This window comes from Pipistrellus hanaki, assembly GCF_964339955.1.
Source record: "Pipistrellus hanaki genome assembly, chromosome: 1".
NCBI lineage: Eukaryota > Metazoa > Chordata > Mammalia > Chiroptera > Vespertilionidae > Pipistrellus > Pipistrellus hanaki.
Genome location: NC_140503.1, coordinates 183,219,692 through 183,237,803, shown reverse-complemented (window position 1 = coordinate 183,237,803; position 18,112 = coordinate 183,219,692). Strand labels below are relative to the sequence as shown.

The window sequence follows — 18,112 nt, the reverse complement described above, 5'->3', positions numbered from 1 at the left end:
GTAGTTTTCAAACTTTTTTAAACAATGAACTTTTAAATATAGATATAAACTGAATCACAATATAATTGTTACTTGCTCTCCCCCCCCCCCTTTTCTTTTTGCCTCTAAAACACATCTTACACATTTTAAAAAGCTTTCTGTAATATAATTATCATGATTGCCTTGGTGAGCTTCCTGAAATTAAGAACTATTAAAATGCTTCCATGTACCTTGCATTTTAAATTCTACTTGATCATGTTTTTATTTGACTGGTATATATGTGGCTATACTAAAAATATTTTAGAAATATCCACTTTAGAAAAAAAAAAATTACCCATTATTGCCAAAGAGCTCTGATTTTACTACCTTTAATTTCTATGGAGAAAAATATTCAGTTTCAGGCTTTGAAGGTAATCATGGCAGGCCAACATTGCCACCTAATGGTAAGAAGCCTAATCACAACATATCTCAAGTTGGAAAAGTTATGTGTTTTTTAAAAAAAACACATATGCAAAACTCGGCGCACTCTCTTCCTATGACGACCTGACATCATGGCAGAGCTGGGGGACACTCGTCACACTGGCAAGATTGGTGATTGGGTTTCTGCTCCCTCACTATCTGGCATCCATGAGTTCCAGCATTCTCTCTCTCATCTCCCAGATGCAATTATTAAAGATCTCCAAAGTCCGGCCAGCCCTCCCTTGTCCTTATGCCAAGTCTGTCCTAGTCCTAATATATTAAGAAGCCAGTTATAGACAAGCATTTGGAGACTGAAATCAGCCTGGAACATGGCTGGTCTCTGGATTTCTAAATTTGGCAGCCACGTGTACCCAGGTCAGCACCTCACTGTGGGTCTCCCCAAAGCCACATGTTTTCTGTCCTTTTACAATATTCCCTAATGAAGCTGAAACCCAGTTGTGCACATCTGAATTGCCCTCCAGGTATCTAAACTGGAGCCCCCACCACCATCTGTTGAAGTCTCTACTTGGGCAAGTTGTGAGAAAAGAGTTGGCTAAACCCTACTTACTCCAAGTCTTTAAACCAAGAATCTGCCACCATCCAATTCGAGCAAAGCAAGACTCACAGAGCATAGGGTCAAAGGTCATCAAGTCGGAACCATAGGATATGTCTCCAGCCCAAATCAGACTCAAAGTGCCCACTCCTGGAAGTTGTGAGTGGGGTTGCTTCTCCAGATATGTAACCCTCACTCATTCCTGACTTACCACATCTGCCTGACATGAGTAGCCAGCAAACTTCTTTACGGTCTTACAGGTTTGTATGACAGGCAAGAAAGAGCACAAAGAAAAGAATACAATGCAGCTGAAGCAAAGGAACAATAAGAATCAGAAAGAAAAGAGAAGAAAAGGAGCACCTGTCTCAGGCAGAAGCCATGTTACTTATTATCTATGGCCCTCCCACTCCAGGAATAGCCACTTCTACAGCGAAGAAATCCCTGCCAGCTGTTACTGAAGAGACAGGCAAAATGTAGAAGGGAAACTTAAGACTGCAAAGACATAATGTGTATAGTACAATGGGTAGAGAAGAATAAATTCTATTATTGAGCTACACTGACTGGAGTCCATATACATATCCGATATTTCAAATTAACAAGGAGCTGCATTAAATCATGTTATTTTAGGTGGGGATAGAAATCTTTTATCAATTTCTGTAATCTGGATTAGGAAGAATATTTTGAAACATGACTGGGCTCAGCAGTAAGAGCTGTGTGATTGATTAGCAATGTCTTCTATGGCCACATACTTGTCATACTTGTCCTTTTCTTTTCTAGAACCATCCTCCCATTTACTTCTTCCTGGTTCTCTAGGTAGGTGCTTCTCAAGCTTTAATGTGTCACCTAACAGTCTTGCTAAAATGCAGATTCGGACACAATGGGTAGGCCTGAGATTCTGAGATTTTAAGAAGCTCCCAGGTGATGCCCATGCTGATCCATTGACCTCCCAGTTTCCTTGTCAAACATTACAACTTCCTTTGTTAATCACCCAGCAATATTATTACCTTTATCTCTTTTCTGGTGACCAGAGGAGGATAGTAGCCACTGCTGTCAGGCCTTAATAATGAGAAAAAATTTTTTAATTTATTATTTAAAAATCCTACAAAATGTTTTTATTTTAAGGTCCTATTTATATATATAACACATATATGCATATATTTGTACAGTAAAGTCTGATTTATAATCTTTTATCAGTAAGAAATTTCTCTCAACCAGTCTTTCTAAGCCTAGAGTATGACGATTAATATCCTTAAAATGACCTTGAAGCTCTACAAGATCCGAAATTCCCTACTAAATAATTAAATAAATAATAGTCACTATCATTTGAAAATTTATTTTTCTTTATTGCATCCTAATTCTTTTTAAACAGTATTCTGAACATGATGCACATGGTACTTCCCAGTTCCTCTTCAATCATGTAAATTGCCTGAAAGTGAGGGACACTTGTTACCTTTTATAAATATTGTTACAGGAAGGGAGCAAACGTGGGGGGAAATCAGAAGATGTAGATACCGACAAGTTAATCAGTTAAATCTTCGTACATTGTCCATTGCAGAAAATCCCAAGATATGATGATTCTTTAACCATAGTACCTTACATGCTAGTGTGTTGGCCTTGTGTCCTGCACCAAAAGCACATTTTCCTCATGGAAAATCCCCCAGCTGTACCTTTCTCTTCTTCCAACTTAATCATCACTGAGTCACAGAACCAAAAGGATCATGAGCTGTGTCCTTGCTAATAGCTAGCTCTTCAGTCCTGTGTGGAGTCTGTGGGCCCAGTTTCAGCACCAGGTCCTTCAATGGCTGAAAACTCTGTTTCAATAAGTGGTTTCAGAAATTTCTCCACCTTGGTTAGCCTCTGCTTCAGTTTCTGCTGCATGGACTCATACTCGGCCAGGATCCGAGCAAACCTTGTTTGCATGAGGTCTACTGACCCTTCCATCCGGGTAACCTTCTCTTCAAGATCTTTGGGGTCGTGTCCAGCATTCGCGATGTTGACATCCAGCAGACCATCTTTCATCAAGATTTGCCTCCCCTTCTCTTCTAGCATACCTTTAGCATCCGGGTACTCAGTCAGAGCTTCCATGAGGTCATCTTTTGAGAGACAGAACAGATCTGAGTAGCCAATGCTTTTAATATTGGCTGTCCTTCGGTTGCCAGCTTTGCTGCCTTTGATGTTAAGGATGCTGATCTCGCCAAAGTAGCTGCCATCGCTCAACACCACAAACTGAGTGATTCCGTCATCTGCCACTACCGCGAGCTTGCCTTCCTTGATGATGTACATCTCTCGTCCGATGTCGCCTTTCTTGCAAATGTAATCTCCAGGGCTGTAGACTTGGGGTTGTAATTTCAAGACCAGCTCCACCAACAGACCAGCCTCACAGTCGGCAAAAATGCGCACCTTTTTTAAGGTGTCTAAGTGGACGCTGATGGCAATCTCCGCTCTTAGTTTATCCGGTAGATACTTCAAAACTTCCCTCTCATCCACCGTTTTTTTGTTGGTCCACAGATAGTCGAACCATTTAATGACTCTCTTTTCCATATCTTTGCTTACATTTCGAAAATGCATGTATTGCTTGATGGCATCAATTCTTGCTTGAAATTCTGCTCTGGCTGCATTCATGTTGGAAATCATAGACCCTATGTTACCAACTATGGTAGCAAAAATTAACACTCCAATTAAGAAATCAACCACCACGAAGACATACTCAGAATCCCTCACAGGAGGCGGTGTTTCACCAATGGTGGTCAAAGTCAGCGTAGACCAGTAAAGGCTATAGACGTACTTTCTAGCCAAACGGCCAAATTCAGGATCATTGACATCAGGATAGACCCATGTATCATTTCCAAATCCAATCGCTTTGGAAATGGAGTAGTACACACACGCGTTCCAGTGGATAATGATGACGATGTACATAACAAGGTTAGAGATCCTGAAGATGTTGGGGTAGTTAGTTCTTGTTTCTGTTCTTTGGAAGAACTCAAACATTCGAGAGATCCTTAAGAGTCTGTTTAATCTAATTTCCGGATAGTTCCACCCCAGCTTAAAATATAGCAGATCGGTTGGTACCACGGATAGAACATCAAGTTTAAATTGTAAGTTTGATTTATATTTCTCTATGAGTTTAAGCTCTTCCTTCACCAGCAGTCCTTGCTCTAGGTAACCTAAAATAGAAAAAGAAAATCAATTTAATGTTTTTTCTTTTCATGCTATTGTGAATTTTTCTGAAGTAACTCTCAATAAACTTCATTGAGTTCAAAACAAGAACTCACTTTCAATAAATATGCTTTTAGCAATGTAGTAAGATATGAGCACCAATCAACATATAGCTATGGAGCATACTGTTTTGCAGAAATAAAAAGTAAAACTTTGTAAGTGCACAAGTGAGAAATTATATGCAAGGTATATATACAAATCTCTGTGAATCAGTATCTCCATCCAGGCAAAGCCACTGCTTTTATGAACAGCGTTTGTGGAAAGTCTCCTGGACCACTGAGTATTGTGCTTATACTTCAGGCCACTCTCTTGACAAAACCCCAACCCCATCCTTGAAACGTGGGCACCATTGTGAATATTCTTTCCTTGCTCCTTCAGTGTGAAGCGTAAGTGTCCTTGGCGTCAGCATTTCTTAGTTAGACATGTGGGGTCTTCCGTTCTCCTACACTGCTACCACAGGCCTGGTGAAGTAAATCTAGCATTTCAGCACTCTGATACATTTCACCAGGAGAACAATTTGTTCTTCCTCCTCTACCGACTATCAGAGCTGCAAACAGGACACAGCAACAGCAACGCTCTGTGTTCACTGGTTCCATTTGCATGTGGAAGCAGTGTAGAAACAGTGAGTTTATATCTACTTAGCAAGAGTACTTCAAGTAGGTAGTTATTAGATTCTTCCCCCTGGTCAATAATGCCTCAGCATGGGTCACAAAATTGAGTTAAGGATGTGTGTTCTGCTTCTTACAAAATTCCTAATACAGCTCTGCTGGGTACAATGACACTTCCCCCCATGCCTCTTTAATCTCTCCGTGAGGTAGCAATTTCCCTTTCCCCACCAGGCTGACGGACTGTTTCTGCTCTCTCTAGCCCTTTCACGTGACATAAACCCAGTGAACAGGGTAACAGAGGAAAGCCACCCATCACATTCAAAAGGTTGCCTAGAAACATCCCTTCTGAACCCAATGGAGCGAACTAAGCCTGTGAGTGGGAATATGGTATTCTTGCTTTCAACTGTGTTTTTTTTCCTTTTCTCTCTCTAAGACAGGTTTTTGTGAGTTACTTTGAAGAATGCTTTAATTCGAAAATTTTCAAATTATATTATAGATACAAAAGCATGAAATTGCAAAGTATCCCAAATTGAACATATTTACCTGTCCTGGTTCGTACAAACATATCGAGAAGATAGACTACATCTGACAAGTAATCAAAAATGAGCCAATACGCTAGGTAATCAGACTGGAGTTCATCAAAGCATGCTCTGTAAAACAAAAAACAAAACAAAACAAATATATATATATATATATATATATATATATATATATACACACACACACATACATATATACATATATACATACATATATATACATATATACATACACACACACACACACACACACACACACACACACACATATATAAAATGGGAGCCATTTCAGTAAAAGTCCTCTTTGTATAATTTTCTCAGGATGAGATGTATAAGACTAGGAGGGAACCTTAGAGTCCATTGAATCAACCATGGCTTTCCCAAATCTTTTCCCAAATCAGAGTGGTTGGATTAGTTTTCTCACACTTCTGAATTTCAACATCCTTGCCATTATACTAGTTAGCTTTATGAAAACATCAAATAAGAATGAACGACCTAGAGCTAAAGTCAAATACATTGGGTCATATACATAAATAACCAGGTTCATACTGACTGTCAGTGCCCAAATGCTTCAGGAAATTATGCTTGGTTCTGAATGGCTGAGCTGCTTACTGGCTAAAAGACTGGAAACCATAGAAATCATTTGGGAAACACACCTTGTTCTAAACCAACCTAGATCCTTGATCTTTTTCTACTCTTGGCAAAAATTTTTTCCCGTAGGAAAAAAAAATTTGTCCCCCAAAAGTTTTAATTAAATGATTGGGCAATCAAAATTTAAAAGTATCCTCTTCATCTCTCCATCCCGCTACTGGGTTTCCAGGTATATTGGCAAGGAAAGTACCTAGTCCTGATCTTAGGAAAACACGTTGAGAGCAACACAGAGTCTCTTTACAAGCTGAGATGCAGAAAAGAGGTGTGCCCTGAAGAGCTCGAAGCCGAACAGTTAAGTCAGTTAACCTGGAAACTGGAAGTGAGCTGAGATCCACAAAAACATAGAGAGACCTTGCAATAATCAGAGTCCAGTTGTACATGACGGGTAAGGTGATACAGAACAGCCAATTGTAGTATGTGTTTCCCGAGGGATCAATCACCATGACTTCTTTCTTCTTCCTAGCAGCAATCAGAAGCGGAGGGGAAAGTTACCAAGAAACAAAAACATTTCAATGTCACCTGTCAAATATGACTATGCCCATCCCCCACAATGAACAAAAGAGAAGGAAGCTGGAAAAGCCGGAAGGTTAGCTTGGCTTAAGTGCACTGGTCATAAGAAACTAGTTCATGAAGGGTGGCAGGATACCTTGTTTCCCCGAAAATAAGACAGTGTCTTATTTTGCTCCCAAAGATGTGCTAGGTCTTATTTTCAGGGGATGTCTTATTTTTCCATGAAGAAGAATACAGTACATATTTATTGTTAAATGAAAATAAAGGAAATTTATTACCTATATACGGTATGGTAGTACGGTAGTTGTCAACACAAACCAGACAAAACTGTGAATCCTACAGTATCAAGAATTTACTCATTTATTCATTGACAATCATGTCATCATCTTCTGGAACATCATCATAACAATCCAATTCCTGAATTTCCTGGTGAATTTCTTGTGACTCCATTTCTTTCAGAATCAGTGGACCAAATCTCTCCTGTTTAGCCTAGGGGGGCCTTATTTTCGGGGGGGATGCCTTATATTTCACTCAGAAGGAAACCTGTAAGTAGGTTTTATTTTTGGAGGATGTCTTATTTTCGGGGAAACACAATAGTTCAATTACTAGTCTTACATGAAATTTTACACTTCAATTAAAGCCCTTGTTTTACTGCGATGCTGTAGACATTTCTTTCTCTTCAGCCACAAAGAAGGAATCATGGCATAGATCATGCCAAACCCTGGACATTTCACAGAACTCTTTGGTAGGGTATAGATGGTGGGAGAATGCTGGCTTTGCCAAGCCTCCTACCAGGGAACAAAACAACCAAGAACTACACTGTAAGGGGAGAGCTCATGGCTTCTTTCTAATCTGAAGGAAAGAACAACATAACACAATCTAATAAACGTGCATATGCATAAGCACATACAAAGGATTAAGGGAGGCAAGAGTGGGCAAGAGGAAGGGAGGAAGAAAATATATGTTCAAATAAATGTTTTAAACGTTTTTGTAGTATCAAGCCTATATTTTTAAGGACTTTTTTCTTTATACAAATGTCAACAACTTTTTAACAGGCACAAATAATTGAACCATTGTCTGGTAAAGAGTTTTAAGTAAGTTTAGAAAACAATTTTTCCTTTAATAAAAATCAAAAAGAGCTGAAACCGGTTTGGCTCATTGGATAGAGCATCGGCCTGCGGACTGAAGGATCCCAGGTTTGATTCCGGTCAAGGGCATGTACCTTGTTTGCGGGCACATCCCCAGTGGGGGGTGTGCAGGAAGCAGATGATCAATGTTTCTCTCTCATTGATGTTTCTAACTCTCTATCCCTCTCTCTTCCTCTCTGTAAAAATCAACAAAAATACGTTTTAAAAATAAAAATAAATAAAAAGCAAAAAGAGTTTTGCAACTACCACTCTGCTACCAGAATCAGGAGTGGGATTCCACCATTGCTCATGGGACTGGGGTTCTTGGGGTGCCACTGAAATGAGCACTTTCAGAAGCTCCCACGGGAGAATAAGGTGCGATAGAAGACTTTGTGTGGAGTTCTATTCCTCAGCTTCCAACATCCCCTTTCCCTTCAGCCAGCCCTGAAGGAGGGGTGGCTGTGGATTCCACAAAGCCCAAGCAAGGCCAGTGTCCCGAGCTTTCATTCCAAGTTGCAGCTGGGTCCAGTCCACCTCAGGTGAATTCAAGTCCATTAGTCCATTGTATGGCGTCTTACATTACTGGGACTCCTGCAAATGCAGGGAGTGTACTCCCTGGAACGGAAGTACAGGGCCCAAAGCCCAGAGCCCAGAGCCAAGAGTGTGTGTAGCCTTTGTCTAGGAGTGTAAGTGGTCAGGTTTCTCCCCCTTACAGTGGCTACACCTACCCTGGGCACAGCCTCACTTCCCGGTGTGACTGGCATACAGGCCCCTTCCCACGTCACTCAGACCTTCCTGGGCATATGCCCAAACTGCCTTACCTGGAGAGTGTTAAATCAGCAAAGCTATATAAATGACATGCCTATATGGTCTAGTCTTCCCTTTACTCCCTTCCTGTTAAAGAATAACCAGATTATCACAGCAGTATCAACTCAGCCTTATCATGGTGCGATTCCAATTCTCAGATGTTGGTTTGAAAAAGGATCATTCAAATGGCTGGTGTTTTTGCTTTTAAAATGAGGCATGGCTCTTGCAAGGAGACTCCTTTACTTTGGAGTATTTCCCATATTGTATTTATTATGCAAAAATATTAACAAAATTATTGAATTTATATTTTAATTTTTTTAGATTGATGGTGAGATCCTAGGAATCCTATGCTCCATGGAGCCTAACTATCCCTCAGTAGTAAGTGTATCTCTATCAGGGTTTGGGGAAGGGAATTAATGATAGCAATGAAAATTCTTGTTGAGAAAACTAAGAATGGGGCTTCTGTTGTTAAGAAAATTTTAAGAAAATAAGAAAAAAGTTAAACTACATTTAATAACAATTTATTTAGACTTCACAGAGAACCTCTGCATATAAAGTTTCAAGAAATGTCCCCTGGATCCAAAACCCATCACTAATGCATTCCTGATTTCAATGAGAATTAAAAAAAAAAAAAACTTACTCTTCTTTCTTCTCTTTGTCTTTCTTTTCCTCTTTCTTTTTCTTCTCTTTGTCTTTTTCTTTTTTCTTTTTCTTCTCTGGGTCCTTTTTATTTTCACTTTTATCATCTGGCTTGCTGAAAAAGTGAGATATTTAGTTAGTATTAGAATGCAAAAAAAAAAATGTCATAGGCAGAAAACTGTGGAAGTCTAACTTACCTCTTCTTTTCTTTTTTCTTTTTCTTTTTTTCTTTTGGCTCTCTAGAGAAGAAACAATATCTCCATCACATAATCAAATTCCATTCTGACTTCCATTCTGATTTATTTTTCTCTCCACTGAACAATAATTCTCAGCTTTGTATTCAAAGATCTTCCCCTGTGTTTTGAAGCCAGAAATCTGGTCTTCTAATGGAGAGTTCTACTAAAATGTACATGCATCCAGGTAACAAGGCAAACAAAGAATAATTCTTGAGTAGGTGAATGTGGAAAATTAAAGAAGATAGAGCTGGGTAAAGGCATAAACCCAAGGAGAGAAATTTAAGAAATAAGAGCTCCTAAAAGAATGTACTTTCCAAGTTTCAATATATATGTTTTAAATTATTTCAAATTTAGGATTCTTACTATTGCTTATATTTATCCTTAAATAAGAGCTTTGAGAATTTTGAGAAAATACCATCAATTTTTGTAGAGCATTAATTCTGCCTGAAGCATTATTTTCTGAGTAGTCAAAAAGCTCTGTGGTAACAGAGTAGAATCCTAATTCTTAGAATCATTTACTAAATCTGAGATTATGTATATATGCAATTTCTTCCTGAGTGGAAATTATGTGATTAGAGGCCTCTTTCCATGATTGCTTTTCTCCATGAGCAGAAAAAGGATTCTGGAGCCAGACAGCCAGACCCAAGCAGGCTGCCATTGTTGGCTCCAATGTCCTGGTAAGAGTTACTGTTGGCACATCAAAGAACAGGCATGTCACCACCACAAGGATAATCAGAGAAGGCTGGTAAAGGGAGGGAGGTCTACATCTAGGCCTCAACGTATAGGCAAGAGTTGGAAAAGTTGAGAAGAGGAAGGATGTTAAAGGGAGGACATTTTTAGGTACAAATATACAAATAAATTTCATCTGGGTGCAAGTGACCAGAAGTGGAAAGCTGCTATTGAGGAGAAATAGGAGATAAACTGACAAGTGAGGCTTGGTATCTAAGGCCATCCCGTCAAATGGGAACAGAACATAAAGTTGAAAAGGGGAGAATTTGTCTCTATGGGAACTCACTCCTGAGAGACAGGATTGAACACCTTAGCATCAACCCGGAAAGATGGTGCTCACATGCTGCTTAGATGACGCTTTGAAGTTCAGAAACGCTGAGGGCTCACGCCAAGTGAAATAGAAATGACAACATGCCACTCCAGATGGTAGAAGAGGTACCAAAAAGGCTCAGAGAGTGGTATGCTAGCATGGGCATGCTACATAAGGGAGATGGCCCGCCAGTTGCCTGTGTTCCCTAAGAAGGCTCAGAGAGTACAAAAAAGATCCGAAATGTGCTGGAGAGAGGGCACCAGCATCACTGAGAAGTTCACTGGTACTGTCTTCTGTAGGCCAGACCTGATAATAGGAGATGCTGGTACAGAACTGGGCTCCTCAAGAGCAAGAGGGATGCCAGGATCCAGAGAGAACAGAGACTAGTGGCAATGCTTACCCTTCAAAGCGAGATGGGGCTCATAATAGTAATTCACAGTATTGAAATGCTCACATGCACACATACACACACACCACTTTTAATATGGGTAGCTACATTTTTCAGAAGTATATAAACAATAAAGTGACAGAATATCAGTGTCATTGCCTAATATCTGCCCTATAACAGGTTCAGATATATGCCTACCTTTTCACTGGTTTTCTCTATTTATATTGTAAAATAAATGTAATAATTATTAGTATATTATTATATTTCGTTTCCTATTGTAAATATACTTACTGCTCCTTATTGCTGCTGTTGTTAACATTGAAAAGTGCGATGACACCAGGCAGGCGCTGTTCCCTAGGGAATGAAGAAGAACAGTGAAGAAAATGGAACTCCCATTTGACCCAGTAATCCCACTTCTAGGAATTTATCCCAAGAAACTAGAAACACCAATCAGAAAGGATATATGCACCCCTATGTTCATAGCAGCACAATCTACAATAGCCAGAATTTGGAAACAGCCTAGGTGCCCGTCAGCAGATGATTGGATCCAAAAACTATGGTACATCTACACAATGGAATACTATGCTGCCATAAAAAAGAAGGAATTCTCATCATTTGCAGCAACCTGGATGGAATTGGAGAACATCATGCTGAGTGAAATAAGCCAATCAATGAAAGAGAAACACTACATGACCTCACTCATTTGTGGATGATAAAGAACATTATAAACTGATGAACCAAGAGACAGATATTGAGACAGTAAAGCAACAGGCAGACTGTCAAATTACAGTGGGGAGGGGAGGAAGATCTGGGGGAGATAACATAATAGATCAACCGAAGGACTTGTGTACATGCATATAAGTACAACCAATGGACATAAAACTCTGGGGAGGGAGAGTATGTATGGGAGGGAAGGAGGGGGGCAAAAAAAAAATCAATAAAATATATTAAAAAAAAAAAAAAAAAAAGAAGAAGAAGAACAGTGAAATCATAGTAGTCACCATCCATAAATGTCTATGGTAAGCACACAGCCTCAAAGAACAACTTTTTTTTTTTTTTCAGTTTCTATTTATTACTAATGTTTGTCTAGACAAGTTTTGAAAATGTAGAGCTTCCATGAAGCATGAGGTACTAAATATCATGCCATGAACTGAAGTGATTAGTAAATGCCTGTTGATCAATGCTCACACTGAGAAGTAGCATCCTTATTGGTCTCCACTGAGCCAACTGGATGCCGCTAACGCCCAGCAAGAGACCTGAGACTTACACTTAGGAGGCTAGGAAGGGAAAGAAAGGCAAATGGAAAGAGTGGAAAAACTGGGGGTAGTCAGTGAAAAGAGAAATAGAAGAGAAGGGAAAAAAAGGAGGGACAGAGGAGAACCCAAGATGGCTGCACAGGTAAACACCTAGCTGCAGCCGCACACAACAATTTCAATAAAATACAACTAAAATATAAAATGGACATTACACAGAACTACAGGAAAGTCGACTGACTGGAAATTCTACAACAAGAAGCAAGGAGAAAACCAGAAGGAAGCGCGGAGGAGCTGTAAAAGCCCAAGGTACGGAGACATGCGGCGCAGAGAGGACGGAGCCGGAGAGGAGGGCGGCTGAGTGCCTGGCTGGCGTTCCCTAGTGGGAAGGAGATAAAAGTTCCGACTGTGCTGGGCCACAGTTCTGACTGCTCTGAACCCCAGTTCTAGGCCAGACCCCGGGGACCCAGGCTCAAACAGAGGGAGCTGGGCTGTAAGGTGGAACCCTGGGAGAGCGGCGAAAGGAGGTCCCAGAGGTGCGCACATTGTGCACAGAGAAGGGACGGTTGGCTGTGCCACGGGATTGCCCTGGTGGGAAGGAGACAGGGGCTCCAGACTGCTCTAAACACCACCTCCAATCCCACTTCCAACTGAACTGAACCCCAGTTCTGGGCTCATTGGGGGAGAGCCTAGACCACATGTGTCAAACACAAGGCCCGCGGGCCAAATCCAGCCCGCCAGGCCTTGCAATGTGGCCCACACCGTGCTGTCATCACTGCACTCCGCTGTCAGTTTATGACATTGTCAGTTTATGACTGTTCAGTAAACCATTCGGCCCACGATTTAGGCTGGATTTTAGATTTTGGCCCCTTCTCTGATTGAGTTCGACATCCCTAGCCTAGACTGTTTGGTAGCAGGCGAAAATCAAGGGCACCTTTCTCTCAGAGGTGCTTGCAGCGAGTACTGAAGGACCCTGAGACTCAGGAGCCTCATAGGGTGGGGCTGATGGAAGCCAACGCTGTAGGCTCCACCCTGAAACTCTGCCCCATCAAGAAAGCTGTGAAAATGCGACAATGAAATAAATCACAAACGAAAGAAATGGAGGACAAAAAGCGACTGGATATAGAATTCAAATCTACGCTTATAAGGTTTTTCAAGAATTTCCTAGAAAAGGTCGATAAGACCTATGAGGATATGAAAAGGGATCAACTAGAATTAATAAGGAATCAATGAGAAATGATAAGGGATCAACAAGAAATAAAGAATAAATTGTCTGAAATAAAAAATATTATACAGAGTCCTAAAAACAGAATGGAAGATCGCAAGAATCAAGTCAAAGATTTGGAACATAAAGAGCCAGAAGACACTCCTCTGCAGAAGCAAGAAGACAAGAGAATCCAGAAAATTGAAGATAATGTAAGAAACCTCTGGGACAACTTCAAGCGAACCAACATCAGAATTATGGGGGTCCCAGAAGATGAGAGAGAGCAAGATACTGAAGACATACTGAAAGAAATAGTGACAGAAAACTTCCCCCACCTGGTGAAAGAATTAGACTTACAAGTCCAGGAAGCGCACAGAACTCCAAACAAAAGGAATCCAAAGAGGACCACAACAAGACAAATCATAATTAAAATTCCAAGAGCAAAAGACAAAGAGAGAATATTAAAAGCAGCAAGAGCAAAGCAGGTAGTTACCTATAAAGGAGCACCTATACGATTGTCAGCTGATTTCTCAACAGAAACCATGCAGGCCAGACGGGAATGGCAAGAAATATTCAAGGTGATGAATAGTAAGAACCTACAGCCAAAGATAATCTACCCAGCAAAGCTATCATTCAGAATCGAAGGCCAGATAAAGAGCTTCACTAATAAAAAAAAAGCTAAAGGAGTTCATCACCACCAAACCAGAATTATATGAATTGCTGAAGGGGGTTCTTTCGGAAGAGAAAGTAAATAAAGATAAAAATTATGAACAACAAATACGTAACTATCAACAAGTGAATCTAAAAACCAAGGAAATTTAAAAAAAATCTGATGAACAATATTAACTGGTGAATATAATAGAATCAGAGGTATGGAAGGGGAGTGAACTGACGATTCTTGGGGAAAAGGGGAGAGGGGGATATGGGAAGAGACTGAACATAAACTGTGCACCTATGGATGAGGACAATGGGGGGTGGGGAGAGGGCAGAGGGTGGGGTGGGAACCTGGTGGAGGAGAGCAATGGAGGGGGATGGGGGGAAGGAACATTTGTAATAACATGAACAATAAAAATTTATTTAAAAAAAAAAAAGAAAAAAAAGGAGGGACAAACAGCAAATAAAGAGTGACTATGTTCCATATATATTTTATAGAATGGCAATCCCTGACCCACACCACCACACACAGCTTCCAACCCCTCAGAGTAGCATGTTTGAAGTTTCCATGATTGCTTATTCCATGCGAAGGATCTTAAGCTTTGCTCTTCTAGCTACTCACTCCAGTGCTCTACTTCCCTGAAATGAAAGTCAAATGGAATTTTAAAAAAATGACAGCCAAGCCCTAGCTGGTTTTGCTCAATGGGTAGAGCATCAGCCTGTGAACTGAAAGGTCCCAGGTTCGATTCCAGCCAACGGCACATGCCTGGGTTGCAGGTTTGATTCCCAGTAGGGGGGGTGCAGGAGGCAGCCAATCAATGATTCTCTCTCATCATTGATGTTTCTATCTCTCCCTTCCTCTCTGAAATCGATAAAAATAAATATTAAAGAAAAAAATGACAGCCAAGTTTAAAACACTTCCTTATGAAGACAGACAGAGCGAAACTACTTCATGGCCCTAGAAGAAGGATCAGAGAGAAGGAGGAAATCAGAGGGGACTGAGCATGAGGCTTCTTAAGAGAACGACATATGTCTCAGGGAAAATGATCAGCAAGAGTATGACTTGGAGCCCCATGGACATGAATAATCACCGTCTCCCAAGAAAAGAAGTAGCGAGCTCCTCCCGAGATCCTGCCTAGTGATGAGGGAGCAGGACCATTTGCCAAGTCCCCTCAAAGGAGATCTTTTTAATCTAAACAATGGTTTAAAAACCAGGATGGGGAAACAGATCAGGTTGCTCACCTCTGTGATGGTCCTCCCTTCCTGCGTGAACTATTTCTGAAGGAATCCCTTGCACAGAGGTTTTCACTCTCGGAGTCTTCAAATATAGAGGCACTGTCATCGTCATCAGAAAAGGAGCTACAGTCCAATGGGAGGGAGAGATGAATTAGATCAATGCTCTAAACCAAGCATGTCAAACTCACAGCCTATAGGCCACACGGGGCCCACAAGGAATATTTTTGCTGCCCAGCCAATATAACAGTATGTAGGAAACATTTTAATAAATATTTCATAATTTAATTTTTATAATATCCTGTTATATAATTATTAACGAACTACAATGTTCGCTAATGACTGATTACTATACTTGATCATATTGCATTCATTCCCCTTATGCGCCTTACATGCAGGTGCACCATTTCTCTCCATTAATATTTCTCTCCACTAATACTAGCAGTGAATATTTTAGAGGCAATCACCACGTCATTAGTCTTGGACTGACTTGATTGATGTGTGTAACAGAAAATAGTTTGTTTTCGGAGGACAAGAAAAATGTTTATTTGTGTTATGCTTATTAATTTGTGCAGTAATTGTGTCTTGTAAGTTAAAAAAATACTAATTTTTATTAAAATGTTCTATTATTTTATGTTAATGATTACTAATTTATTTCAGCCCTTTGTATTCAGCATGTCTCTATTGAAATAAACCTACATTTCTATGAAAATTGAAGATTTGTTTTTTTGTGGCCCATATAAAATTAAACCTTGTTTATTTGGCCCGTGTTAATCTTTGAGTTTGACATGCTTGCTCTAAATTGATATGGAGGAATGCCAATTCTCATTAGGGTGATGCTTCCCCCTTCCTCTCAAACTAACACACACAGCAACGTTTAATTAGAGTGAAATGAGAACTGTACAGAATACAGAGAATTGTAACCACAATTCAGTGAGATACATGTAATTAAAAAAATACTTTCTAGGTCATATACAGGGATATGGACTAACTTGTAAAAATCCTAAAGGCCCAGTTCACAAATTTGTGAATCTGCAGGGGTCCCTCGATCTGGCCTGCGGGATCTCTGACATCCCCTGAGGGGTCCCAGATTGCAAGAGGACACAGGCCAGGCCAAGGGACCCCACTGTGCATGATTGGGGCCGAAGAGGATTGCGGGAGATTGGCCAACCAGGAAGAAATCATGTGAGGGTTCCAGGCGTGTCTGGCCTGTCTCACTCAGTCCTGATTGGTGGGACCCCAGCAGCAAGGTTGGAGCATCTGTCCCCTGGCGGTCAGTGCACATCCTAGCAACTGGTTGACCAGTTGACTGCCCCCTGGTGGTCAGTGCAGGTAATAGTGATTGGTTGAGTGACCTTAGCATATCATTAGCATATTAGACTTTGATTGGTTGAATGGGCAACTGAATGACCGGACACTTAGCATATTAGGCTTTTATTATACAGGATTCCTTCCATTAAAAATATATTCAATCTCATGTACACATATTCTCTTCATTTATAGAAATAGAGTAACTGCATTAAATTATAGTTTTAAAATGTGCTGGCATTTCACACTCTGTATTTTTTCACATGTATTTATGGCAATGTTATCCCTTTAGAATTGAAATGTCCCATGAGGAAAGGTCTTGCCAGTGGTTAGGAAAATATTTGGCATAGGGGCTTCTAAATGAGCCCAATAATGTCTATGTTTATTTGTTGTACAAGTTATGCTATTTCAAAGTTTAAATAAATTTACTACATTAAATAAACTATAAAGTTCAAGGTTACAAACTAAGTTAAATTGAGCCTCGGCTGGGTGGTTCAGTTGGCTAGAGCATGGTCCCACACACCAAAAAGGTTGAGGGTTCTATCTCTGGTACAGGAGGCAACCTCTCTCTCTCTCTCTCTCTCTCTCTCTCTCTCTCTCTCTCTCTCTCTCTCTTTCTCTCTCTCTCTCTCTCTCTCTCTCTCTTTTTCTCTCTTAGGCAAGGATTAAAAAAATTTTAAGTTAAATTAAAATTTTTAAGTTAAATTAAAATTTAAGAGCTCCATTAAAAATACATGGAAAAATGGAGTTACCTGCATGCTCCATTTTCCATCCTTCTTATTTTCTTTTCCATATCTGGGACAATCACATTGGGGATGTTTATGAAAGAACGCTGTGTATTGATAATATTTTTCTTCATGGTTATTTTAATATCTGGGGAGAGAAAAGGCTTATTAGTAGGAAGATTTTTTTATATTTACATACATAATCAAAAGTTTCACTCTACCATTCTTCTAATGCTTCTAATCTTATGTCCAGTTATATGTGGGAATTTTTCTTTAATAGAATAGAAACATGGCCTAAGCCCTTAATTACCACTCACCAGTTTTTGGTGTATTTTTTTTTTTTAATTCAAGAATATAAGAGAGGGATAGGACTTTTTTTTAAATTTTGGATTTACCCAGTTTTGAAATACTCAGGCACTGTGGGTGTAAGACAAAACTACAGGGAACTCACATATACATAAAACAATTAAGAAATAATAAAATATAATACAAAATGGATGTACCAATCAGCTGTGAATGTCTATAGGCATTCAGAAAAAAAATGTCTTGAGTGGTATTCCCTTTGGAGTGAGTAAGGATGCAACTGATCCACATTTGTAGCAAGTCCTCTAAATTACTGTGATACATACAGTCCCAGCAACAGATGTTGAGAAACACTGGCCTAAACTCTCGTCTGGTTATACTGTTTCCTAAGATCAGGTGGAATGAGCTGGGCCAAGCATCGATCCTCTTTACAGCTGCTTCCAGCATGGACCATGCTCACATTATTGCTGTCTGCTGCCTTGCCTTCCCACCTTCCCGAATTCAACTGCCCTCAGTGTATCATTTCTGTCCACGGTCCCCAATTCTGCAGGTTCCCACTTAGGAATGCCAGAAACCATGTTCCCTGATGCTATTCCCTGATGCTCCCCCAGCAGCCATGCAGCAATCCTGCCTGCAGAGTGGAGGCTGTTCCCCCTCCAACCCCCTGCTTCCCTTGATCAC

The 18,112-nt window shown here is 40.2% G+C and overlaps 1 protein-coding gene across 1 annotated transcript; it reads right to left on the bottom strand.

The window, feature by feature from the left end:
• Positions 1 to 2,740: 2,740 nt before the first annotated feature.
• On the bottom strand, positions 2,741 to 17,283 carry CNGA1 (cyclic nucleotide gated channel subunit alpha 1; the record flags this gene model as incomplete). Its single annotated transcript, XM_084898993.1, has 8 exons — positions 17,156 to 17,283; positions 15,105 to 15,221; positions 11,043 to 11,105; positions 9,286 to 9,327; positions 9,090 to 9,203; positions 6,357 to 6,464; positions 5,359 to 5,465; positions 2,741 to 4,155 (listed from the first exon to the last, which is right to left on the bottom strand). The coding sequence occupies exons 1-8, from the start codon at positions 17,260 to 17,262 to the stop codon at positions 2,741 to 2,743; spliced, it is 2,073 nt and encodes a 690-aa protein (XP_084755119.1). The 5' UTR covers positions 17,263 to 17,283.
• Between the last annotated feature and the right edge of the window lie 829 nt (positions 17,284 to 18,112).